The sequence below is a fragment of the Cydia amplana genome, chromosome 7 (assembly GCF_948474715.1).
Source record: "Cydia amplana chromosome 7, ilCydAmpl1.1, whole genome shotgun sequence".
In the NCBI taxonomy this organism is placed as follows: domain Eukaryota; kingdom Metazoa; phylum Arthropoda; class Insecta; order Lepidoptera; family Tortricidae; genus Cydia; species Cydia amplana.
The window spans coordinates 11,499,574-11,527,112 of NC_086075.1; the positions used below are offsets into that span (position 1 = coordinate 11,499,574).

General features: G+C 45.7%; 1 protein-coding gene across 1 annotated transcript in view; it reads right to left on the reverse strand.

The window, feature by feature from the left end:
- Positions 1–109: 109 nt before the first annotated feature.
- Positions 110–27,539, reverse strand: part of LOC134649662 (V-type proton ATPase 116 kDa subunit a 1-like) — a 45,805-nt gene continuing 18,375 nt past the window's right edge. Inside the window, exons 2-15 of the mRNA XM_063504501.1 lie at positions 26,308–26,447; positions 22,532–22,708; positions 21,266–21,426; positions 19,244–19,424; positions 18,731–18,907; positions 16,869–17,081; positions 15,980–16,130; positions 14,331–14,704; positions 13,647–13,756; positions 12,047–12,174; positions 11,209–11,435; positions 3,022–3,256; positions 1,185–1,356; positions 110–265 (exon numbers count right to left, since the gene is read on the reverse strand). Coding sequence (XP_063360571.1) covers positions 169–265; positions 1,185–1,356; positions 3,022–3,256; positions 11,209–11,435; positions 12,047–12,174; positions 13,647–13,756; positions 14,331–14,704; positions 15,980–16,130; positions 16,869–17,081; positions 18,731–18,907; positions 19,244–19,424; positions 21,266–21,426; positions 22,532–22,708; positions 26,308–26,424 — 2,520 coding nt within the window. The 5' untranslated portion in view covers positions 26,425–26,447 and the 3' untranslated portion in view covers positions 110–168. The remainder of the gene's footprint in view (positions 266–1,184; positions 1,357–3,021; positions 3,257–11,208; positions 11,436–12,046; positions 12,175–13,646; positions 13,757–14,330; positions 14,705–15,979; positions 16,131–16,868; positions 17,082–18,730; positions 18,908–19,243; positions 19,425–21,265; positions 21,427–22,531; positions 22,709–26,307; positions 26,448–27,539) is intronic.

The following is a 27,539-nucleotide window of genomic DNA, read 5'->3' on the forward strand; positions in this document are numbered from 1 at the left end:
ACTGTTGCGATCTAAACACTAAAACAGGGGTACCCAACCTTTTTTTTAGCCATTATCATATTTCCATGCCTTCTTTTTTGGTAAAAAAGCGAATAAAATGTAATTGATTTGGCGTTGTATACGCCTCACTGGTTGTGAACCCCTGTATTAAAGTAATGATTAGTGGAATTATTCCTCGTCCTCAGCAGCGTCGAGGATCGTCTTGAAGCAGAAGGGCTGGAAGATGTAGCCCAGACCCGAGTAGAACTTGCTCATGAACTCCACCCTGAAATACATAAGTTTATATTAGTAAACGATTTTTATAAAAAACAGTGTTGTCAGTGACATAATATAACTAGACAAAATAGAGTTGGGTCATTTCCGCACGCACAAACGAAAAGACTGCATTTAACCTTTTGAACGCCACAGACGGCATATGACGTCAACGCAAAATCGTGACAACGACGCCAAAGACGGCATTTGACGTCGATCGTTTTTTGATGAAAATCTACTGAAAACACCCCACTTTTAGGTTGGCATTATTTATTCACAAAACTAAATTTTACCCCCGTGGCGTCAGTGGCACGGCAAATGGACGCGCCGTTTGGCGTTCAAAAGGTTAATTGTTCCTCGATCTAGACTTTGACTACGCTAAGTCTGCACTTAGCAGTAATATTTCGTACATATTACATAGGAGCGTCATATTTGACGTAGCACTTGGCGTGTCCGAGCTGTGTGCTAATGTAGGTATTAATGAGGCAGGTTTTCAACATTATTTTATGTATCAAACTTAGTCAAGCTGATGCCAGGTTTCGGACACACTTGCCAAACTTATTTGTCTATAGTGTCATTCTATGCTCCTAAGGCCCAAGGTCCTACCTATAGTAACTATTCACTTCTCGCTTTCAGAGCAGAGTCGCTTTTGTTTTGTTTCGTTCAATTTTCAAATAACGAAAAATCAACTCTATTTCGTACAATTTAGGTTAACATTTTGGATGTTTTGTTTGTATGGCTGGGCCTTAGGAGGTTAAGGCACTTGCTAACTATGTAAACAAACCGCCATATTGAAATTATCTCTCAATTATGATTTCAATATGGCGGTTTGTTTACATAGTTAGCATTGTTAGCAAGTTCCATAGAATGATACTTTACATGACGGGTACGGAAAACTAGACTTTACTACTAAGTATCAAGGTGGTAATTACCAGTGCAAACGCAGTGTATGCAGGAAGGCAGAGAGTCCCTCCATCATGACGAGGATAGCCAGCGTGAAGAGCGCCCAGAAACAGAACGCCACGTACAGCTTAATGGCCCCGATGTAGCTGTGATCCTTCAGGCCCATGGTTAATACCATGCTCCATAGTACTTCGGACAGCTCTGAGAAAATAAAGGTATATTTTACTTGTGTTTTCTACTATAAAAGGGTCCCACAAAACAACAATGGCAATTTGACTGAATCGTCAATAGCCGCGCCTTGGGATTGACTGGTGGAGATAGAAAATCCAAACGAGGCACCATCTGTTAGGGGCTTAAGCTTTGGATTCCTCCGAAAACGGTGCCGTCATATGACGGCCGTCATATAGCGGCAGCAAAAGACGGCCGTCTTTACGGTGGCGACATGTGGAAAGTACCACGGCGTCATAACACTCCGTCAGCCACCAAGGTCAAAGCGGCAAATTTGAAAAATGTAGGCGCGATAGGAACGTCCCATAGAAAATTTGAATCTCGCGCCTTTTACTACTGACAAGATTTGCTTGATCATCTATAATTTACTTGGAGGATGAAATATCATCAGAAGAGGAAAATAATCGTAGTACGGAATCATTTATTCAAATCTCGTGTCATTTATTCAAAATGGCGTCACCGCTATCTAATAAAACGTTCACGAAACTATCGACAAGGTCATGACGGCCGTCATCTTACGTTACGTTGACAAGCTTTAAGCTTTGGTTTCCTCCGATAGCGGTGCCGTCATATGGCGGCCGTCTCCATACAAATACTACGACATCCATATTTAGCCGTATTATTTAGTATGGAGACCGCCGCTATATGACGGCACCGCTATCCTAGGAAAACCGATCTTAAGGGCTCATTTAGACGGAGCGAGTTTCATTACATTGTGTTATTTGTTGATCGGTCGGCTGAATTGTTGTAACCTCAATGGTCCGTAATGTAACTAAAGCTGGTCAAGCAGATCTTGACAGTAGAAAAAGGCGGCAAATTTGAAAAATGTAGGCGCGAAGGGATATTGTCCCATAGAAAATTTGAATTTCGCGCCTTTTTTTACTGACAAGATTTGCTTCAGCAATAAAATCGCATGCGAGTTCGCACGCCGTCTAAATGAGCCCGCCCCTTAGACCCAAGATACACTTGTAAGTTTTACTTACGTAAGTAGGGACAAAGCTATTTGTTAGAATGAGATAACGATATTCATCTCTCATTCTGTAGTATAGCTGTGTCCCTACTTACGTAAGTAAAACTTACAAGTGTATCTTGGGCCTAAGATAAAAATGTAGAACAGAGTACTCACCGGCGTGTGCGAGCGAGAGCGCCCACAGTTGCAGATACGAGGCGGTGTGGGAGATGGTGCTGAGCACGTATTCAATAGTATGTAGTGTATCCTGGGCCTAAGATAAAAATGTAGAACAGAGTACTCACCGGCGTGAGCGAGCGAGAGCGCCCACAGTCGCAGATACGAGGCGGTGTGGGAGATGGTGCTGAGCACGTATTCGATAGTGTGTAGTGTATCTTGGGCCTAAGATAAAAATGTAGAACAGAGAACTCACCGGCGTGAGCGAGCGAGAGCGCCCACAGTCGCAGATACGAGGCGGTGTGGGATATGGTGCTGAGCACGTATTCGATAGTGTGTAGTGTATCTTGGGCCTAAGATAAAAATGTAGAACAGAGAACTCACCGGCGTGAGCGAGCGAGAGCGCCCACAGTCGCAGATACGAGGCGGTGTGGGATATGGTGCTGAGCACGTATTCGATAGTGTGTAGTGTATCTTGGGCCTAAGATAAAAATGTAGAACAGAGAACTCACCGGCGTGAGCGAGCGAGAGCGCCCACAGTCGCAGATACGAGGCGGTGTGGGAGATGGTGCTAAGCACGTATTCGATAGTGTGTATGCCCTGGTGGATCATGATCTCGCTGAAGGGCTCCTCCTCGTGGTCGTGCGCGGGCTTGGCCGCCGGCTTGGGCGCGCCCTCGCCCACGCCGATCTCGGTCTGTTCTTGCATTTCGATGCCGGCGTTCACGCTGCCGTTTGAGTTTTCAGGCTGGAATAAGAATAAGGGCTCATTTAGACGGTGCGAGCACTCGCATGCGAGTTTCATTACATTGCGTCAATAGGGATGTTGACATGAATCGCGAATATATAACATGTTATGTTTTTACCATAGCAGGGAATATTAGAACGCGGAAAATCATATTTTGCAAGTGTAAATATGCGTAATAAATTAATTAAAAATAATCAAAAGTATTTAAAATAATGCCCAGTATCACGTGACTGCAAACGCCAATCGGAGCGCGTGACGTAATCACAGTGGAATCACCAAAGACAAGTTATAAAACCTGCCTAAGTGTCTACAGATTATCGTACCGAAACGCGATCTTGGTGCGGTGCGGCGCACGAATCGATAGTGTGTAAGGTGGTGCGTTAAGGACGCAGCTATAAGTTAGAGCGAGAAAGAAGGTCGCTGTCCGATGCCGTAGTGTGTTAAGGCTTTAAAAAAAATTTGTCAGACTGTCATGTTTGTTTACGGTGAGGAAGTAAAAAAAATCGCTTGGAATTCGCTAACTCTTGTTGTGGCACTGACAGCAGTTTGTTTAAAACGCCGTTACGTCATCAAGGTCACGTGACAGTTAGAGCGTTTAGGCGCGAAATTTAAACACGAAACTTATTATACATGTTTTTTTATTCAAAATTAATGAATATATATTTTTAATATTTTTTCTGTAATTATTACGTGGCTATCTACAAAATGAAACCAGTTCCAAAAAATTGTCAACATCCCTATTGATCGGTCGGCTGAATTTATATAATGTAACTAAAATCGTATACGAGTTCGCGCGCCGTCTAAATGAGTCTTAAGTTGATAAATAATACAAGGCCGAGGCAGTGTTTTTGACATGGAAGATTCTTGTTGTAGATAGGGAATGTTCTTTGTTTTTCACTGTAGCGGACCTACGTTTTGTATCTACATACACTCAAGATAACGGAATTACCACATATATTATTATAGTAGCTCTAGGTAATTTCAGTTTGCTATACGATATTCTCTTCGATTGGGTACCAAATTAAGGGGATTTTTGAACTCGAACGTGTTAGATTAAGATATGAGTCATATATCTTGCTACCCGTGGAGTCTACTTTAAACTTTTAGACGTCTATCTTGGTCCGTTGTTTGGTAGGCCGTTAAAAAATCGCATTTTCTTAATCTGTTGGATAGTCTTTCGAACTTGTAACAGTCAGATAAAAAAAATGCATACATATCATTGACAGTTCAGTATTAGCACAATGGGGTTGGCCGGTCGAAGTATTTAGCACATGGCGCTATCATAGCCTGCCCTGTCAATCCCTAGAATTATATCATATTTTAGTTTTTGTAATGCCCTCTTTAAGTAAAATCTCAAAGAAAAAGGGGCAAGCTAGGATGGCGCCAATATGCAAACCTTTGACAGTTGCCAACCCCATTATAGCATCAAGGTCACGTACCTTGGCGGCGTTCTTCTTGTTGCCAGCTGCCAGCAAGTACAGAGGCTTGCCGAGCAGCATGACAGGGATGCAGCACAGGGCCACCAGCACGAACGCGCGCTGGATGGTGCCCTGGCCCTCGAACATGAACTCCTTGCACGGCGCATTATAGCATCAAGGTCACGTACCTTGGCGGCGTTCTTCTTGTTGCCAGCTGCCAGCAAGTACAGAGGCTTGCCGAGCAGCATGACAGGGATGCAGCACAGGGCCACCAGCACGAACGCGCGCTGGATGGTGCCCTGGCCCTCGAACATGAACTCCTTGCACGGCGCATTATAGCATCAAGGTCACGTACCTTGGCGGCGTTCTTCTTGTTGCCAGCTGCCAGCAAGTACAGAGGCTTGCCGAGCAGCATGACAGGGATGCAGCACAGGGCCACCAGCACGAACGCGCGCTGGATGGTGCCCTGGCCCTCGAACATGAACTCCTTGCACGGCGCATTATAGCATCAAGGTCACGTACCTTGGCGGCGTTCTTCTTGTTGCCAGCTGCCAGCAAGTACAGAGGCTTGCCGAGCAGCATGACAGGGATGCAGCACAGGGCCACCAGCACGAACGCGCGCTGGATGGTGCCCTGGCCCTCGAACATGAACTCCTTGCACGGCGCATTATAGCATCAAGGTCACGTACCTTGGCGGCGTTCTTCTTGTTGCCAGCTGCCAGCAAGTACAGAGGCTTGCCGAGCAGCATGACAGGGATGCAGCACAGGGCCACCAGCACGAACGCGCGCTGGATGGTGCCCTGGCCCTCGAACATGAACTCCTTGCACGGCGCATTATAGCATCAAGGTCACGTACCTTGGCGGCGTTCTTCTTGTTGCCAGCTGCCAGCAAGTACAGAGGCTTGCCGAGCAGCATGACAGGGATGCAGCACAGGGCCACCAGCACGAACGCGCGCTGGATGGTGCCCTGGCCCTCGAACATGAACTCCTTGCACGGCGCATTATAGCATCAAGGTCACGTACCTTGGCGGCGTTCTTCTTCTTGCCAGCTGCCAGCAAGTACAGAGGCTTGCCGAGCAGCATGACAGGGATGCAGCACAGGGCCACCAGCACGAACGCGCGCTGGATGGTGCCCTGGCCCTCGAACATGAACTCCTTGCACGGCGCATTATAGCATCAAGGTCACGTACCTTGGCGGCGTTCTTCTTGTTGCCAGCTGCCAGCAAGTACAGAGGCTTGCCGAGCAGCATGACAGGGATGCAGCACAGGGCCACCAGCACGAACGCGCGCTGGATGGTGCCCTGGCCCTCGAACATGAACTCCTTGCACGGCGCATTATAGCATCAAGGTCACGTACCTTGGCGGCGTTCTTCTTGTTGCCAGCTGCCAGCAAGTACAGAGGCTTGCCGAGCAGCATGACAGGGATGCAGCACAGGGCCACCAGCACGAACGCGCGCTGGATGGTGCCCTGGCCCTCGAACATGAACTCCTTGCACGGCGCATTATAGCATCAAGGTCACGTACCTTGGCGGCGTTCTTCTTCTTGCCAGCTGCCAGCAAGTACAGAGGCTTGCCGAGCAGCATGACAGGGATGCAGCACAGGGCCACCAGCACGAACGCGCGCTGGATGGTGCCCTGGCCCTCGAACATGAACTCCTTGCACGGCGCATTATAGCATCAAGGTCACGTACCTTGGCGGCGTTCTTCTTCTTGCCAGCTGCCAGCAAGTACAGAGGCTTGCCGAGCAGCATGACAGGGATGCAGCACAGGGCCACCAGCACGAACGCGCGCTGGATGGTGCCCTGGCCCTCGAACATGAACTCCTTGCACGGCGCATTATAGCATCAAGGTCACGTACCTTGGCGGCGTTCTTCTTCTTGCCAGCTGCCAGCAAGTACAGAGGCTTGCCGAGCAGCATGACAGGGATGCAGCACAGGGCCACCAGCACGAACGCGCGCTGGATGGTGCCCTGGCCCTCGAACATGAACTCCTTGCACGGCGCATTATAGCATCAAGGTCACGTACCTTGGCGGCGTTCTTCTTCTTGCCAGCTGCCAGCAAGTACAGAGGCTTGCCGAGCAGCATGACAGGGATGCAGCACAGGGCCACCAGCACGAACGCGCGCTGGATGGTGCCCTGGCCCTCGAACATGAACTCCTTGCACGGCGCATTATAGCATCAAGGTCACGTACCTTGGCGGCGTTCTTCTTCTTGCCAGCTGCCAGCAAGTACAGAGGCTTGCCGAGCAGCATGACAGGGATGCAGCACAGGGCCACCAGCACGAACGCGCGCTGGATGGTGCCCTGGCCCTCGAACATGAACTCCTTGCACGGCGCATTATAGCATCAAGGTCACGTACCTTGGCGGCGTTCTTCTTGTTGCCAGCTGCCAGCAAGTACAGAGGCTTGCCGAGCAGCATGACAGGGATGCAGCACAGGGCCACCAGCACGAACGCGCGCTGGATGGTGCCCTGGCCCTCGAACATGAACTCCTTGCACGGCGCATTATAGCATCAAGGTCACGTACCTTGGCGGCGTTCTTCTTCTTGCCAGCTGCCAGCAAGTACAGAGGCTTGCCGAGCAGCATGACAGGGATGCAGCACAGGGCCACCAGCACGAACGCGCGCTGGATGGTGCCCTGGCCCTCGAACATGAACTCCTTGCACGGCGCATTATAGCATCAAGGTCACGTACCTTGGCGGCGTTCTTCTTCTTGCCAGCTGCCAGCAAGTACAGAGGCTTGCCGAGCAGCATGACAGGGATGCAGCACAGGGCCACCAGCACGAACGCGCGCTGGATGGTGCCCTGGCCCTCGAACATGAACTCCTTGCACGGCGCATTATAGCATCAAGGTCACGTACCTTGGCGGCGTTCTTCTTCTTGCCAGCTGCCAGCAAGTACAGAGGCTTGCCGAGCAGCATGACAGGGATGCAGCACAGGGCCACCAGCACGAACGCGCGCTGGATGGTGCCCTGGCCCTCGAACATGAACTCCTTGCACGGCGCATTATAGCATCAAGGTCACGTACCTTGGCGGCGTTCTTCTTGTTGCCAGCTGCCAGCAAGTACAGAGGCTTGCCGAGCAGCATGACAGGGATGCAGCACAGGGCCACCAGCACGAACGCGCGCTGGATGGTGCCCTGGCCCTCGAACATGAACTCCTTGCACGGCGCATTATAGCATCAAGGTCACGTACCTTGGCGGCGTTCTTCTTCTTGCCAGCTGCCAGCAAGTACAGAGGCTTGCCGAGCAGCATGACAGGGATGCAGCACAGGGCCACCAGCACGAACGCGCGCTGGATGGTGCCCTGGCCCTCGAACATGAACTCCTTGCACGGCGCATTATAGCATCAAGGTCACGTACCTTGGCGGCGTTCTTCTTGTTGCCAGCTGCCAGCAAGTACAGAGGCTTGCCGAGCAGCATGACAGGGATGCAGCACAGGGCCACCAGCACGAACGCGCGCTGGATGGTGCCCTGGCCCTCGAACATGAACTCCTTGCACGGCGCATTATAGCATCAAGGTCACGTACCTTGGCGGCGTTCTTCTTGTTGCCAGCTGCCAGCAAGTACAGAGGCTTGCCGAGCAGCATGACAGGGATGCAGCACAGGGCCACCAGCACGAACGCGCGCTGGATGGTGCCCTGGCCCTCGAACATGAACTCCTTGCACGGCGCATTATAGCATCAAGGTCACGTACCTTGGCGGCGTTCTTCTTGTTGCCAGCTGCCAGCAAGTACAGAGGCTTGCCGAGCAGCATGACAGGGATGCAGCACAGGGCCACCAGCACGAACGCGCGCTGGATGGTGCCCTGGCCCTCGAACATGAACTCCTTGCACGGCGCATTATAGCATCAAGGTCACGTACCTTGGCGGCGTTCTTCTTGTTGCCAGCTGCCAGCCAGTACAGAGGCTTGCCGAGCAGCATGACAGGGATGCAGCACAGGGCCACCAGCACGAACGCACGCTGGATGGTGCCCTGGCCCTCGAACATGAACTCCTTGCACGGCGCATTATAGCATCAAGGTCACGTACCTTGGCGGCGTTCTTCTTGTTGCCAGCTGCCAGCAAGTACAGAGGCTTGCCGAGCAGCATGACAGGGATGCAGCACAGGGCCACCAGCACGAACGCGCGCTGGATGGTGCCCTGGCCCTCGAACATGAACTCCTTGCACGGCGCATTATAGCATCAAGGTCACGTACCTTGGCGGCGTTCTTCTTCTTGCCAGCTGCCAGCAAGTACAGAGGCTTGCCGAGCAGCATGACAGGGATGCAGCACAGGGCCACCAGCACGAACGCGCGCTGGATGGTGCCCTGGCCCTCGAACATGAACTCCTTGCACGGCGCATTATAGCATCAAGGTCACGTACCTTGGCGGCGTTCTTCTTGTTGCCAGCTGCCAGCAAGTACAGAGGCTTGCCGAGCAGCATGACAGGGATGCAGCACAGGGCCACCAGCACGAACGCGCGCTGGATGGTGCCCTGGCCCTCGAACATGAACTCCTTGCACGGCGCATTATAGCATCAAGGTCACGTACCTTGGCGGCGTTCTTCTTGTTGCCAGCTGCCAGCAAGTACAGAGGCTTGCCGAGCAGCATGACAGGGATGCAGCACAGGGCCACCAGCACGAACGCGCGCTGGATGGTGCCCTGGCCCTCGAACATGAACTCCTTGCACGGCGCATTATAGCATCAAGGTCACGTACCTTGGCGGCGTTCTTCTTCTTGCCAGCTGCCAGCAAGTACAGAGGCTTGCCGAGCAGCATGACAGGGATGCAGCACAGGGCCACCAGCACGAACGCGCGCTGGATGGTGCCCTGGCCCTCGAACATGAACTCCTTGCACGGCGCATTATAGCATCAAGGTCACGTACCTTGGCGGCGTTCTTCTTGTTGCCAGCTGCCAGCAAGTACAGAGGCTTGCCGAGCAGCATGACAGGGATGCAGCACAGGGCCACCAGCACGAACGCGCGCTGGATGGTGCCCTGGCCCTCGAACATGAACTCCTTGCACGGCGCATTATAGCATCAAGGTCACGTACCTTGGCGGCGTTCTTCTTGTTGCCAGCTGCCAGCAAGTACAGAGGCTTGCCGAGCAGCATGACAGGGATGCAGCACAGGGCCACCAGCACGAACGCGCGCTGGATGGTGCCCTGGCCCTCGAACATGAACTCCTTGCACGGCGCATTATAGCATCAAGGTCACGTACCTTGGCGGCGTTCTTCTTGTTGCCAGCTGCCAGCAAGTACAGAGGCTTGCCGAGCAGCATGACAGGGATGCAGCACAGGGCCACCAGCACGAACGCGCGCTGGATGGTGCCCTGGCCCTCGAACATGAACTCCTTGCACGGCGCATTATAGCATCAAGGTCACGTACCTTGGCGGCGTTCTTCTTGTTGCCAGCTGCCAGCAAGTACAGAGGCTTGCCGAGCAGCATGACAGGGATGCAGCACAGGGCCACCAGCACGAACGCGCGCTGGATGGTGCCCTGGCCCTCGAACATGAACTCCTTGCACGGCGCATTATAGCATCAAGGTCACGTACCTTGGCGGCGTTCTTCTTCTTGCCAGCTGCCAGCAAGTACAGAGGCTTGCCGAGCAGCATGACAGGGATGCAGCACAGGGCCACCAGCACGAACGCGCGCTGGATGGTGCCCTGGCCCTCGAACATGAACTCCTTGCACGGCGCATTATAGCATCAAGGTCACGTACCTTGGCGGCGTTCTTCTTCTTGCCAGCTGCCAGCAAGTACAGAGGCTTGCCGAGCAGCATGACAGGGATGCAGCACAGGGCCACCAGCACGAACGCGCGCTGGATGGTGCCCTGGCCCTCGAACATGAACTCCTTGCACGGCGCATTATAGCATCAAGGTCACGTACCTTGGCGGCGTTCTTCTTCTTGCCAGCTGCCAGCAAGTACAGAGGCTTGCCGAGCAGCATGACAGGGATGCAGCACAGGGCCACCAGCACGAACGCGCGCTGGATGGTGCCCTGGCCCTCGAACATGAACTCCTTGCACGGCGCATTATAGCATCAAGGTCACGTACCTTGGCGGCGTTCTTCTTGTTGCCAGCTGCCAGCAAGTACAGAGGCTTGCCGAGCAGCATGACAGGGATGCAGCACAGGGCCACCAGCACGAACGCGCGCTGGATGGTGCCCTGGCCCTCGAACATGAACTCCTTGCACGGCGCATTATAGCATCAAGGTCACGTACCTTGGCGGCGTTCTTCTTGTTGCCAGCTGCCAGCAAGTACAGAGGCTTGCCGAGCAGCATGACAGGGATGCAGCACAGGGCCACCAGCACGAACGCGCGCTGGATGGTGCCCTGGCCCTCGAACATGAACTCCTTGCACGGCGCATTATAGCATCAAGGTCACGTACCTTGGCGGCGTTCTTCTTGTTGCCAGCTGCCAGCAAGTACAGAGGCTTGCCGAGCAGCATGACAGGGATGCAGCACAGGGCCACCAGCACGAACGCGCGCTGGATGGTGCCCTGGCCCTCGAACATGAACTCCTTGCACGGCGCATTATAGCATCAAGGTCACGTACCTTGGCGGCGTTCTTCTTGTTGCCAGCTGCCAGCAAGTACAGAGGCTTGCCGAGCAGCATGACAGGGATGCAGCACAGGGCCACCAGCACGAACGCGCGCTGGATGGTGCCCTGGCCCTCGAACATGAACTCCTTGCACGGCGCCTCCGGCTCCGCGCTCGAGAACAGCATCATGTTGATGAACAGAATCAGCACTGAAGGCGCGCAGCCTTGGCGGAACGCGGGATCTGATACAAATATTCATAAGCATTAAACTCTAGTCATACGATTTTAAACAATGGATGACAAGCCAATTCGGACGTGCACTGACTTCAGACCCTGTTAGCTGTGATTCGCGCGGGCGTCTCGCTCGCACTAATACTCGTGTGGACTCTGGACAAGTCTGAGCAAAATGAACGCGCGAATGACAGATAACTGATAAGTGATATGATTCCAATATCAATCTAATATCAGTTTGATGTCAGTGCACGTCCGAATTGACTTATATATGTATCAGTTGCTTTTCGAACGAAAATTTTACGTGCCTATTGCCTATTGTAATAACGCATCTAAATATGAGTCGCGTCTTTCTTTTAGCTATTCTTTCCTACAATTTCGAAATATCTCACACTTCGATTCTGCAATGAAGAAGAAAAACCCATACGAAGAAAAATGTAGGTCTTACAGACTAGATTGTTTTTTACTAGTGCATACCTATTTATAGTTAACTACACACAACTGACTGTACGTGTACTATTAAAAGCAACACACTTAACTGACTTTACGTAGACCTTAGCTCGTCGTAATAAGGTTTACTTTCAAACGGTAAGTCGAATATCGACAATGATTCATGTTTTACCTTCGTTGAAAGTGCTGTAAGCGAGCCACTTGTAGAACATCATGAACACCATGTACGCGAACAGAAGGATCAGGAAAATGATCTGGGGCAGGTACTCCAGAACGATGCTGTAGCGGCGCTTGAAGAAGCTGCATTAAAAAACAAAGTTATTTGATTTGTGAATCACATTAAGACGAAACAGGAGCTGAGATTTAAATATTTTAGGTAAATATACCCGTCTCGCTAACGGAAGCGGCTCCTAAAACTAGTGCGATAAGGACAAGGCGAGAAATCCTGCGTAAAAATCTCAATAATCGAGGTTTCGTACTCGACTGTTTCCTCCTCCAAAACTTAACCAATCGTAACCAAATTTGGAAATCTAAATGATTATGAAATTATCTGTGTCGGACCGTTTTGCTCTTTTGGCTAATTGATATCAGTTTTGAATACCACGCTTCTCATTGCGGCATAGTCAATTAGGCCATTTTGGCTAATTTTGAAGGGCTCTAGCGCCTAAAAAAACAAAAATATCAAAAAAAGCAAAACGGTCCGACACAGTGACAATAATTATCTGTGTTGAAAAAATCATTGCTCTAGCTTCAAAACCCACGGAGGAAACAGTCGAGTACGTTTGTACGGAGAAATGACCACTCCTGTTGGCTCTTAACGGAAAGTTGAGTCGCAGGAATTTGAACCTTCTATACAGAAGTTACATTCAGTATTTATATAAGCAGCCGTTACGTAAGACGGCGCGTTGTTGTAAATCGAAAGTGTAATCAGTAATCAGTGTGTTTATTGCTTTCATAGGTTATACAGGTTGGTACATTTTATTGGTTCAGCTATGAAACCCTGTAAGGCACTGCAATATAACTTAAATCTAACTTAATTATAATGGCTTACAGCTATCTCTTATAATGACCATGCGATCATGCATCATAATTATTATTATACATATTTTAATCAGTTATAAATATTTTTAAGTTGCGATATCTAAAATACTATGTTAAATACTATTACTATAATTAACTATCTAAGAACTCTTTCAGTGAGTAAAAGCAGCTGTCTAATAAATATTCAGTAAGTTTTCTGTTAAATAAAGTATTTGTTTCTTCGTCTCTAATTGTCTTTGGCAGTTTATTGTACACTTTTATACACATCGCATGTGGACTAGAGGCGTGCATTTTTAGATTAGATTGCGGCATTGGAATTCTGTCTCTAGGGCGTAAGTTAATATTTCCAGGGTTCTTTGCTGCTGGGAAAAAATGTTTATACTTTCTTAAAAATTTACATAGTTCTAATATATACAACTCTAATATGTCGACTGTCGATATTATGATTGATAAGATCTGGATCGGGGAAAAGTATGAGAGGAAAATAGGCCTGGTTAAAAATTCTACTGCTGTGATTTCACACACAAACTAGGAAAATGTAACTATACCTAAAATACCAGTAGGTAATCTCTACCCGGTTGAACAGATTCATAATGATTTTTTCCTTGAAATAAGTTAACACATTCACTGCCAAAACCACGTGTGTGTGTTCATTTTGTACTTGAAACGGGGCGCCCGGCAACGAAATTGTTAATATACAGAACAGATGTACTCAACTTGTAATGACTTACTTGTAATTGACGACGCTCATGCAGACACCAAAGATCATGTGGATGACGCCGAAGATGATGGACAGTTTCATTTTGTATGAGTTTAGGAAGATGATTTTGTTGTCAGCAGTCTAAAAGAAATAGTAATGTGTAAGTGTTGTTCAATAAGACAACTTTCTTAAATTGTACACCGGGACTTAATCGCGTAACTAACGCGTATCGCGTATCATACGTTCAAGCTGATAAACAAGACCAAGTGCGGGTAGTTCGAAAGACTCGCGCGGTTAGAAGATGCTGATATCAAATTAAGCCAGTCTTCTCCGAGACCACGGGGACAACGCCGTCCTCGAAACGTCGGAGGTAAATCTTAAAACTTAGATACGCGATTAAGTCCCGGTGTACAATTAAATAATGTGTAAAAATCGTGAAAGTTTAAATCAGTGTTAAGACAACTATCTCCTACAATTTTATATGATCACCTATAATTTTTGTAACGCGTAAAGGCAGAAAGTCTTTCCTTCGTTATTTGCTAGTAATGTAATAGTAAAGTGGCTACTCGACAATGTTATACCTAGGTAAAGCACATTGTGTCACACGAAGTGTCAGCTTGGTTTTGAAGCAAACTAGTCTTAAATTAACCCGTCAATGCCAAAATATACACATGATTTAAATTTTTCAATCAATAATTATTTTTTTCATCATTACCTGCCAGATGGGATCGATGCCGATGAAATAGGGCTGGTCGATATAAGAGTCCTTAGGGTCCAACTGAAGCACCGCATTATCTTGCATATACTTATTGTCGTACGGAATGTTCCACGCCGAGCCGAAAATGTTCATAGATTTCGAGAATATATCGTTGTACACCAGTCCGGTATACATAGAAAAGCAGCCCATGAAGAGTATGATGTAGCGACCAGCGAAAAAGATGTTCCAGATTTCGTTTTTAGATTTTTTGGCGGCGAGGGGCACTTCCTTGATGACCATCCAGGCGCCGAACATGGCCATGATGGCGCCGTGGCCGAGGTCGCCAAACATCACGGCGAATAGGAAGGGAAAAGTGATGATTGTGTAGAGCGCTAGGGATAAAAAAAAAACATATACTTTTACTAATCAGGTGATATTTATAATTTATAATTTACTAAGCCAAGATATGTACTTTTTCGTGCTTTAATATAAATACTTATATGTTTAACAAAAATGGAAACTATAGGTCTAGATTAAGAGAAGAAACTGTAACAATATTTTCTGTAGGATCGTTTGTTTCATACTTAAATAAATAAATAAAATAATCATAGAAGTTGTTACCTGTATAAATGTTATTAATTTACTGCAACTGAGAATCGTGGGGGACGTACTTATATTTTATATTGAATATTATTTTCACCTTGTGAAAAACGCATGGCGTAGGAAATTTATTTTCAGTCTTTTGAGGGCCCTAACCGGCCGTTTAAGGTTGGCCAGGTTACCTACATATTTTAAAACTTACATACACTCAAAAAATGCAGGTGCGAGCATAACTTCCACAGTTACATTTTTTTTTCTTGCGTAAAAGCTATCCTGGATCAACTATTTGTACAAGGTTGTCGAGTGGACTCTAAGAGGCTCTCTTAGCGAGCCGTAATAAAAAGCCCAGACCACAGAATAAATAATAGTACTAAGTACAGAAGACTCACTCTCTAACAAAACGCGTCTGTTACGATCAGCACAGATATGGCCGCTAGGTGGCGACAGCGCCACGCGCGGCTTATGGCTTTCCCCAAAATTGGGGCCGAACGGATGTACTTTTAGCTACCTGTAGCAAAGCGACGAAATCGCGGAGTGAGACACGCCTGCCCAGACGTTAAAGGCCACTTGCACCATCCCACTAACCCGGGGTTAAGCGGTTAAACCGTTAACCCAATGTCAAATTGTACTGGTAACCATGGTATAGTTTGTAGCTTTCTAATAGACCCCGAAGGCTAATCCTATTGTCTATTGTTCAGTAAAACCGCACGTGCTACTTACCTGCAAAAAAGGGTCCTAATTATTCTATTTGGCACCTGAGCGCGGGCTAGTCCAACGCTCAAAAAACCAGTGTAGGTGCGCTCTCCGATAACGCGCCTTTGTTACGCATCTCGATGACACATTTTAGACTGGTTCTGTAGCGTTCGACTCGCCGGCACTCAGTAACCGAAGTACCGATTTTTTATGCCGGTGGTTGTGGCACGTGGCAAGAGCGGTTTTTCTTAACAATAGACAATAGGATTAGCCTTCGGGGTCTATTAGAAAGCTACAAACTATAACTCCAGGTTTAACCGGTTAACCCCGGGTTAGTGGAATGGTGCAAGTGGCACTGAAAATGGTTGACGTACCAGGGTTGCATTCTCTGTAAGAGGCGACACCATAGGCATCGATGAGGGTCTGGAAGCCGCGCGTGAAGCGGTTGGTGCGGTTGAACGTCGGCGGTTCCTCGTCCGCCTCGATGCAGTTCAGGAACGAGGGGATCGAGCTGCCGCAGGCGTTCTGGGGATTTTAGACTTTATGTTATAGTGGTAAAGTTCAAATTACATTATAGTTTATTAGGTTAGTCTCAAAAATGATTCAAATAAAAATATGCAAATATGTCTTACTGATCGCATGTTTCGGGTGCGATTAATCATAAAGCGCAAGATGACGCACAAGTGCACTTTTCAAACGACAGAGAATTTAAAAACCGGCCAAGTGCGAGTCGGACTCGCCCACGGAGGGTTCCGCACCATCAACAAAAAATAGAGCAAAACAAGCAAAAAAACGGTCACCCATCCAAGTACTGACCCCGCCCGACGTTGCTTAACTTCGGTCAAAAACCACGTTTGTTGTATGGGAGCCCCACTTAAATCTTTATTTTATTCTGTTTTTAGTATTTGTTGTTATAGCGGCAACAGAAATACATCATCTGTGAAAATTTCAACTGTCTAGCTATCACGGTTCGTGAGATACAGCCTGGTGACAGACGGACGGACGGACGGACGGACGGTCGGACGGACGGACGGACGGACGGACGGACGGACGGACAGCGGAGTCTTAGTAATAGGGTCCCGTTTTTACCCTTTGGGTACGGAACCCTAAAAATGGCTGGTTAATATTCAATTCAATTCAATATTTTTATTTCGAATAAAAAAATCCATAGTATTGTACGCGCAGTACGTTGTATGCCCGCTGCGTAAAACTATATTGTTCTGGCAAATGAAACTTTATTTATATACAAATAGAGTGCATTACCGATCCGTCAGCCAACGCCTTCTGCACGTTGGGCAAGTCAGCGGTGGGCACCCAGCACTCCCCGATGAGGCATTTCTTGGTGACGTCCATGTTGAACAGGTTGAGTGTGTGGTAGATGGCCTTCATCTTGCGCACCATGATGGTCCAACTGGCCAGCTCCTTGGCCACGCTGGCTAACACGCGCTGTCTGTGGTCGCGGGTCTGGTTGAGGACCTGTAGAAAACGAGATTAGTGATAAATTAGATAATGTGTGTGTGTGTGATAAGTGCGTGTGGTGGGCGAAAAATACGGAAGAGAACGCACGGTGAGAGGAAAATGTGCAATTCTTAGGAAACAACAATGTGTTACATACACATAGCGTTACAGAGCGAATAGCAAACAGGCTACTTGTATAACAAACAAATATAAATATAATAAACTGAGCTCGAAGATTAAAGAGCAGTACATAAAAAAATAGTAGCATTTTTATTCATGACGGCATACTAAGATAAGATATTATTTATTAATTTAAAAGTTTTATGCTAATTTGATTGATACAATCGTAATTATCCAATTTATGCTTAAATACTAGTACATTCATAGATTCAACTTAAAATAAGTAAAGGTCAAGTTAAGAATTTTAATACCGAACAAATGTGTATTTTCTGTCGCTAATGAAAATTTGATAACAATATCTAAACTAAGTAAACATTTATTTGTATCTTAAGTATGCACTTTTGTAGGTCAGTGTATAAGTGGTTTGCGATACTATAGGGGATATAAATTAAAGTATTTGCTTGTATAATGTCCTACCATGTTAAGGTCCTCGAGACGGGTCCGGACGCCCTTCACCATGTCCTGGCGCTCGCCGTTAGAGGGCGGGCACGGGTACAGCGACGCGTGGAAGCCGGTGCACACCTTCTTGATGCGCGACTGAGCCGCTCGCCTTGGAAGAACGCCACGAACACTGTCTTGTAGATGTTGCCCTGGTCAGAGTTTTGGAATATCTGCTTCTATAATGTCCTACCATGTTAAGGTCCTCGAGACGGGTCCGGACGCCCTTCACCATGTCCTGGCGCTCGCCGTTAGAGGGCGGGCACGGGTACAGCGACGCGTGGAAGCCGGTGCACACCTTGATGCGCGACTTGAGCCGCTCGCCTTGGAAGAACGCCACGAACACTGTCTTGTAGATGTTGCCCTATTAAGATATTTGGAATATCTGCTTCTATAATGTCCTACCATGTTAAGGTCCTCGAGACGGGTCCGGACGCCCTTCACCATGTCCTGGCGCTCGCCGTTAGAGGGCGGGCACGGGTATAGCGACGCGTGGAAGCCGGTGCACACCTTCTTGATGCGCGACTGAGCCGCTCGCCTTGGAAGAACGCCACGAACACTGTCTTGTAGATGTTGCCCTGGTCAGAGTTTTGGAATATCTGCTTCTATAATGTCCTACCATGTTAAGGTCCTCGAGACGGGTCCGGACGCCCTTCACCATGTCCTGGCGCTCGCCGTTAGAGGGCGGGCACGGGTACAGCGACGCGTGGAAGCCGGTGCACACCTTCTTAATGCGCGACTTGAGCCGCTCGCCTTGGAAGAACGCCACGAACACTGTCTTGTAGATGTTGCCCTATTAAGATATTTGGAATATCTGCTTCTATAATGTCCTACCATGTTAAGGTCCTCGAGACGGGTCCGGACGCCCTTCACCATGTCCTGGCGCTCGCCGTTAGAGGGCGGGCACGGGTACAGCGACGCGTGGAAGCCGGTGCACACCTTCTTGATGCGCGACTTGAGCCGCTCGCCTTGGAAGAACGCCACGAACACTGTCTTGTAGATGTTGCCCTATTAAGATATTTGGAATATCTGCTTCTATAATGTCCTACCATGTTAAGGTCCTCGAGACGGGTCCGGACGCCCTTCACCATGTCCTGGCGCTCGCCGTTAGAGGGCGGGCACGGGTACAGCGACGCGTGGAAGCCGGTGCACACCTTCTTGATGCGAGACTTGAGCTGCTCGCCTTGGAAGAACGCCACGAACACCGTTTTGTAGATCTCGTTGCCCTGTTCAGATAAGATAAGATAAAAGATAATAAGGCATAATTACAATGCGCTTATGAACGTCAAATAAAGCTAGACCGGCTCCAACCCTACACCTCTGCCCCGAGGCCCCGATAAGATTTAAATCCCTCAGGAGGGTATCCCAATATGGGACCGGCAGCAAATTCGGCGGGACAGTACATCTTTAAAAAAATGATTTCAGAGGTTTGGAAATTAGGAATGCTAGAAGTCGATCATAGTACAGTGTCGCCATCAGATATATCGGAACGGTCAAGGTCCTCACAAATATCTGAACACGCCTCTATTGTCAAGGTATTAAGGTATTTGAAGGATAGTTACAGTATTGGGGTCCTCCAAGGGTTTGTCCAGCTCGGCGCGGCGCAGGAACACGTTGCCGCGCGAGATGCGCCACAGCATGCGCTCGAAGGCGGGCACGCGCTCGCGCTGCACCACGCCGGCCACGAAGCCGAGGCGCCCGCGGTTGGCCGCCTGCTGCGCCGACTCGTCCGACATCAGGGACCTGGTTCAATACACAGGAAAATCAAAAATTAACAGCGAATTAGTATCGCTATACAGAGAGGAAAAGCGGCCAGCCTTCTGGGCACCCTGCCCGTTGACGCGATTTAGGCCAATTTTTTTACTTGTAGCATAAGTAAGTTAGTGTAGTGTAGTAGGTTTAAGTAAGTTTTATTATGTTGTTTTTTTAGTTTTGTGTGTTAATAAAGATTAGAAACTAGAATCAAAAATGTTTTACGCATGCCATGATAAATTATCCTTGCGTATATGAAACCCTCCTCCGTTCGTACCGATGATAATAGGTAATGTAATGTAGGTACGAAATTATCATTTGATATTTTTCAATAAGGCCTGGATTTCCCTCTGGGTTGAAAGGTCAAAATGGTAGTCGTTTTGAAAAAAGCTAGTGCTTGCGTCAATTCTTGTCAAGGCTGTTAAAAAAACATAGTGATATTGCTGTGGTGTTGATGGTAACTAAATATCACATAATTTTAAACATTTGAAGGAATCTTTAAAATGATTCATTATTACGTTTTCCGGGACTCTGAGCAACTTTGTTAGAATAATCAGGTATAGCAAGTGTACCCTCCTAAGGCCCAAGGTCCTACCCATAGTACTTATTAACTTTCTTATTCAGACCCAGCTCCTACAACAATTGTGTAGTCATAGCGTACCACGGTCCTACCAGTAGGACTTAATAGAAAACCCATCATTTTGTTTTCAAATTTTGCGCTTATCGAAATTGGCGTGTACGAACTTCTAAAGGACTGTTTTATTTTGTCTGTGAGCCCTTTAACAAGTTCGTAAAAAAAAATCAAAGTGCTTATAAGTACAATAACATTAAAACAAGTCTTTTAAGTACTTGGGTCTGAATGAGTATAAAACAATAGTACTACTGGTAGGACTACGGGCAGTACTGACTACATACTCAATTTTTCGTTGGGCCTTAGGAGGATACATGAACTGTAGTGCGTGGTCAGTATAGACTCCTAATTAGGTAATGGCGCGAAGTAATAACATAAAATAGGTAATGTCAAGTTCAAGTTTCCGATTTAGCCCACACGATGGCAGACGCGCCAAAGTGCGTGTGAACTGCGAGGGGTAGTAACTAGGTAGGTACTTATCAGGTACTTATTTGCTTGGAATGTCAATGTTAAGTTTACATTTTCGATTTAGGCCGCAATTGGGGACACCTTTGAATTCTGCGCACGGTTCTTATAAAGTTAATACTGCATTTCGCATTATAGGTTGTCCGCCGGTTTTTATTTTTAATAGGGGTTTTAATCACTTACCTGATTTCATAAAGTGATCTGCAAAATGAATTATAAATAATCAGGTAAATAAAATATACCCTTCATCTACGATCTAACTTATTCAATTTCTTAGTTTTCAGATCGGTTTGATCGATGGTCAAGACGGATCGATTTTTGATCTTTACGTCAGTAATAGAAATGCCGAAACGTTAAACTGCCACATAATAGATACCTAAGTGTACTACAATATTCTCATGTCTAACAAAACCGGTGATTGACAGCGAATCACGTTGTTCCTATCTAACGCACAAGTCATATGATGCGTTTTCATTCCCACTCATTAGTTACGTCACAGTTTCGTTAGTGACTGCTAAGCTAATAGCAGTCGTGAGCTGAACGCGCCCGTGCATGTACCACTGACGCTGTAGAGTGCCTAGATCAAGGGAGGGTAAACCGCGATTTCTAAGTAGTTGACTTAGGTAGTAGTAACTTTAGCAGTAAATACCTACTTAGAGAAGTAAACCCACAATTGGTGGGTTCTTTACTTCAAATTTTTGCCGACCTCTGTTGATCATGAAATACGTCATCTTACTTGGTCAAGGAGTCCATTCCGATTTCCTCTTGCGCGAGGAAGAACGCCTCCGTCTTCTCCAAAACATGACGCAACTCGGTTAACTCCAAGTAATTTTGCTTCAGGTTGACTGCATTATGAGACAGCTCCAGAATTTCATTTTCTGTCTTCTCCAAATGCGCCTGAAATAAAATAAATTTATTTTAATGTTAAGGGTTCTAAACCTAGTCCTTAGTCCTAGTCCCTATGGCTATTCAGGAAAATCTATTTATGGTTATCACAAAAACATTTACCCTTATCGAGATTACGAGTAGCTCTAAATTGATTCACCACCGAACTCAACTACTTAACTGGGTCTTCAATGAAAATAAAAATAAATAGGTACATACCTAACCATCTCACAACTTGAGACACACCTTTTGATATAGGTTGGTTTGTATAATAGATTCATTTCAGCATACGAGTATGCGTGAATGACGCATATGTTTTATGTTTAAAATACAACTGATTTAGTTACTTTTGCTGATAACAACTTCTGTTTTACTACTATGTACTATGGCAATTCATTCCGCTCGCGCTGTAGTTTTTTCACAAGAATTTATTTTACCGACAACAAAAACAAAATAACTATTGTGTTAGAATATTACCACCAGTTTTATCACTTTGGTAGCCTTATCGCTTGCGTATTTTTTACCATAACGGCGTAGGTACCGAGCGAGACACTAAATATTTACCTGTTGGTATAAATATATAACACGTGACTGAATAAAAAAACAGCCATGAAAGTATACAACATATAAAATATATAAATCAACTGAGTTTATTGTAATGACCACTAACGCACGTAATACAAAAGCGTTGCAGTTCGAAAATCAAATACAATACCGTACTTATACCTAACCCATTGAAAGCATTCCAAATAAGGGGTGTGGCATTGCATTAAATAACGGACAGCTGTTTTTACATATTAACAGTGACATAATGCTCTTGTTAAATTCAAGTTACTGCCCTCGAAAGTCCACCGGGTCAACAAATCCAGTAACTTAGCAGCTGTATCTCAAGACCTATAGTAACAAAATCGGACTCATTTGGATGCAAAATTAGTTTGTTTAAAACTTTCCTTAGTGATGTTTGCCTTAAGTCTTTATAGTATTATTCCAACTCGATGGGTAGGACTAGTACTACCTATATTTTCAAATAAAACATTTTGAATTTGAATTTGAATGTTCTATTACTGCTTTCATTCCATAATGCGCCTTACCGCAGTTAAGTTACGGTTCAACTCACCTCCAAGTCGATGATCTCCCTGGGATTGGGCGCGCGCGGGGCCTCCTTCACGTCAGGGACGTGTACCCCATCCTTGTGAACTTCAGTCTCGATGTAGCGCAGTTTGCGTTCCATCTCGTCGCAGCGGCGGACTTCATTGACGAATTTGCGTTGGAACGCATTCACGTCGGGGTTTAGCTGGGAAAAAAAAATAGTTGATCGTTAATGCATTCAAAAGAACCGTTTAAAACACAACGTCTATGTCAAGGCCGATGATCGACAATATATGTGGGCGAAATGGCCATATGTGGCTTTCCGTTAGAGAAGCGACCTTATGTTTCATAAGGACATTTCTATCAAAATGTCTGTTGTTATTCCAGATATAATGGTCCTTATTGCACTTGAAGCACAAGGCCTGTTCTGCAAAAGGTAGAAAGAGTCAAAGGAGGAGGGAGTCAAACCTACAGCGCCTTAATTATCTGACGTAGGTTTAACGCAAATACGAACGAAGGATACCTAATCCTTTAAATAGTTTTTGTGACAAAACCAGTCACATCCTAAAAATAAACGTCTTATAACTTTTATTACATGTATGTAGACCAGCCATGCCTGCCATACCGACTTAATGGGCCAAACAAAGTCTTCTAGTTAGATTGGACACGCACAACACATTACGTGTTTAACTCTTATTCTCTGCCCATATCCGCCGGCCGCGTTCTAAAGCCACAAATTGCCGTAAGTGGGCCTCGCGTGCTATCAAGTAAATGTCCACTCTACCTTGTCAGTAATGACGATTTGTCAAGCAAAATCCTAGGGAGTTACGATTTTTTATTAGGAATGGTTGTCCGTCATCACTCATCTTCAAGAATTACGATGACTGCATAGAGTTTGGACTTTGTAACTAGTCATCAGTGGACGTTCCTTACAAGCTGCGAGATTTCGCTTTACGAAAAATGAGCGAAGCACGACACATGTATGTGAGCTTTAACTATGAATTACTTGAAAATAATAAAAATCAATTTTACATGTAATAGTTAGCGACTTTTCACAATATTAGGCATGATGGAGCCATGCGCCGCTGTGGGCAGAATAGTATAATCGTATTTGTGCTTAAAGCTATACTTAAAGCTTTCATGGGTCTCGCATTTGATCTTAGTATAGCAATAGTTATCTGTGTCTGTGTTGCAAAACTAAATTGAGCATTAAGATGTAATTAAGTAGGCAAAAGTTATATGTCTACACTCTACAGTCTAGACTTTGCTGTAGAGTGTAGACATATATTACATTAGCGTAACTATGTGATCTAAGACAAGTTTCCGATACCTACGGTGTCGCAATTGGTACAAGGAAATCTAAGAATACGTGGATTATTATGTGTAAAGTATGTATTACGAAACCCACCCGCCTGATCAAATCGGGCGAGTCAAGAGCAGGGAACCGGTCTACGGCACGACTAACCTTAGGTACCCACCGTACAAGCCATATAATACAAACGACGCAACTTTTACGCTAACATACGTCTTTTTGGTTTTGTCGTGAGTCCAGATCGGTTGAATACGACTCGGGAAAATAAAAGAGAAACGATCGTGTGACATAATCGTGTTTCGGGCGAAGACAAAAATCAAGGTCTGGAGGCCAATTCGACTTGTCTCGGTGACATTGGAGAGCGGAGTATCATGCATGGAGACCTAGTTTAGTAAAAGAAGTTTCAAAAAGCTTTTTTATAAAATAATATCATGATATGACACTTAAAATAAAACCATGAAATACGCGCTGTTAAAAATTATTTTGATTATTTTTTGATCCAAGGAAAAACTGTCAGCTGTCAAAAGGCATCCTTGAAGTAGGTAACTATTAGGTGCATACACTTACTTATGTCTAAAATTAATTCCTCAATAAGTATGTAGGATAAAAATGCATAATAAAAGGTAATACCTAAGATCCTACCTACCCGCTAACAATATGAAAATGAATAATAGCTTATAGCACAAATATATTATTTCAACAGACCATTGTGCAAGCGTTGAAACTACATATTGTTACTATAGTACCTATGCATATGGTGTTTTATAGGTAACCGAGCGTTCAATTATACAAACAATTCTGCAAATATGTTTGGTACTATTCGAACTAAGAAATACGTGAGCATTGTACTAAACTAAGGTCAAACTCCGGGAGCAGTTGCAACATATGAATGAGACCTCAGGGCTGCTATTATCACCTCTTGCCGATTTGAGGAAAACGTTCGCCTCAATCGAACCAGCAGGCGTATTATGGTCGCGCTTAAGGCCTGTGCACACCGGCTGCGTGTGCGTGACGTGCACGTGCGCGTGCGGTGTTGTAGTATACAGATCCTTATGAGAGACGGCACACCGCTTGCGTGACGTGTGCGTGTGCGGCTCCAACATCCAACAGTGCACGTCACGCACACGCAGCCGGTGTGCACAGACCTTTATTGTACACGTTACCGCTTATTAAAACGTGTCAGAAAATGACATTTAATAACGCTCATATCGCAAACTTTGTGGCAATTTTGTTACAGAGTTGTAAAATTAAGATTAGTGAAACCGATATTTTTACCTTAGTAAACATTTTTAATCCGTAAATAAATCCGTGTGTATATATAGTATCCAATCCACATTTAACAGAAATCTTATCACTGATTTTAACTGAAATTGGCTAAAATTCTACTAAAGTGTTATGTAAACAAAAGTCACTAGTAAATTCATGTTTTTTGCCAGTTTTAATATGGCGGTTTGTTTACATAGTTAGCAAGTTCTATAGAATGACACTTTAAATGTACGAATGATGTCAAAACAGTGTCAGAAGGCTAATTTGACATGAAAAAGTGATAGTAGGTAAATTTTATTGACCCTTTTTGAGACAATGCAAAAGACCGCATATTTCTAGTTAGGTAGGACCACGCGAATATTCGCTTGTGTTCGGCACGCAAGGCGAATTACTTTTCGGGTCTCGGCGGCCTCGAACAAGACAGACTGGATAGCCTTTGATTTAGCATGCGTGGTTCACTGATCACATATAATATAACGATGAATGAAATGGAAATCGTTTCTAATCTCGATCATGAATCATGACAAATCTGTTGCAGTGAAATAAATTACGTACCTATGTCGTATAATAGGATTTTTTGAAGTTAAAGTTCTTTATCGGCGCTGTGCACTTTTTGAGGTGGGAAAAAATGTTAAACTCGAGACAGCATGAGACGATCACGTGGCCGTAAGACGTGAGACGTAAGTTGTCATTGAGTTTTCACTTCGGTCGGCACTCCCGGAGTGCAACCCGTTGTTTTTTTCAATAAAAGCCATTATAATGGTGTTTAACTCAGGCAGGGACACTTATTTATGGCTAACGAAACAATATTCAGTAGGTATTGTTATAAAATGGAACAAAGCTTTACATGACGAAGGATGGTTTGCAACTTTGCAATGAAGCACCAAGCATTTTCTTGTGAATATTTTTCTAGAACCATTTTGACTATTGACTCTAACTCAAAATGGTATCATTGGTACAACTTACGTATAATATTATGTAGCTGTCAGTAGAATATTATATGAGATTAGCACCGCTCATTTATTGTGTGTTAGGAAGCTAAATGTTGAGTGATTCCAAAGCTACAAGACTCTTTTCGCCGGTGAGAGACGCCAGTGTACATAAGAGTACCTATTATACTGAGTATATATACCTATAATTCTGTATCTAATTATTTAGAAAGAAGATACGCAACATGGTGTTGCCACACACTACTGGTGCTTATTTTACAGATAAAGGATACTCACATCTCTAAACTGCACAGTGCCGGCTTCTCCCAGCTCCGAGACCGATGTGTACGCCGCCTCGGGCTGTATGAAGAGCTGGCAGAGCGCCATCTCTTCGCTCCGGAACATAGCCCCCATGTTGGCCGCTTATGTTCCTGCTTCTGCAAACAAAAACAAAAGTTACTTCACCTATTGTTGTCTGCTTCTGCTTGCTATCCAATTCACGATTTTTTTCACTGTTATACTCTTCTTTCCAGTAGGTCAGACTAGATATGGAGACACATAATTTTGTCTAGAATTTTCGTGCAAAATGACATGGCCTGTTATGTTACCTATGTACAATTGCACATGGCCTGTAGGTAATGTTGGCTTTCCTACTCCCTGGAGCAAGTACCTCGATCTACTTATTGAATATCTAGATAAGTTATCGCTAAGACAAATGTAGGTAGGTACGGCACAGTTTACAGATGTGTCATTTAACGCGTAGCGTAGGTATTAGGTATATCAAGGCCTACAAACATGGGTAAATACACCAACTATTTAAGATATTTTTGCTTGTTTCAACTGTTTTTAGACTAACTTTCAGATCGTCTCGTTGGTTACTGGATCTAAGTGCCTACAACGTTGGTATATGTTTAATGCGGTCGCGATCAAATTGTGCATACAATAACTAATTTGACACCTGTGCACTTGCACAGATGCGTTTTCAGGGTTCAAATTACAATGTACGAGTAGGCAATTAAAATAACAATTTGTATTCGCGGTCACTTCCGAACGAAACGGGGACAGCTTTAAATTAAAAGTGTATCAAGTGCTAATGTATTGTAGAAGGTTGACTTTCATTGCTACACTCGTCGAGTTGTTATCATTGAGTTGCATTGCATGTGTTCATTCCATTTGAAACTAGGTAAAGGTAACAAGTGTGGGATTACTTATCACATATTGCATATTTGTCTCTTGAAGTGCATTTCCCATTTTTAGAGTGGCTATCAACTTCTGTAGGTACCTACCTACTAACTACAGTAGCTAATGAATCGATGATATCACCGCAAGCATGGCTACGTATGTAAGCCGAAGTTAATTTAGATTTTTTAGTTTTCTGTCGGACTGCCACACACATGAAGTCTTTAAGGGGAAGATCTTAGAAATTGAGAGATAATCAAGTAAAATATCCACACCAAATTTTTTTATCGAATTAGACTCGAGTTAGTGAAGATTGCGGGCGACGAGCGTGACCAATAATCGAGACGATA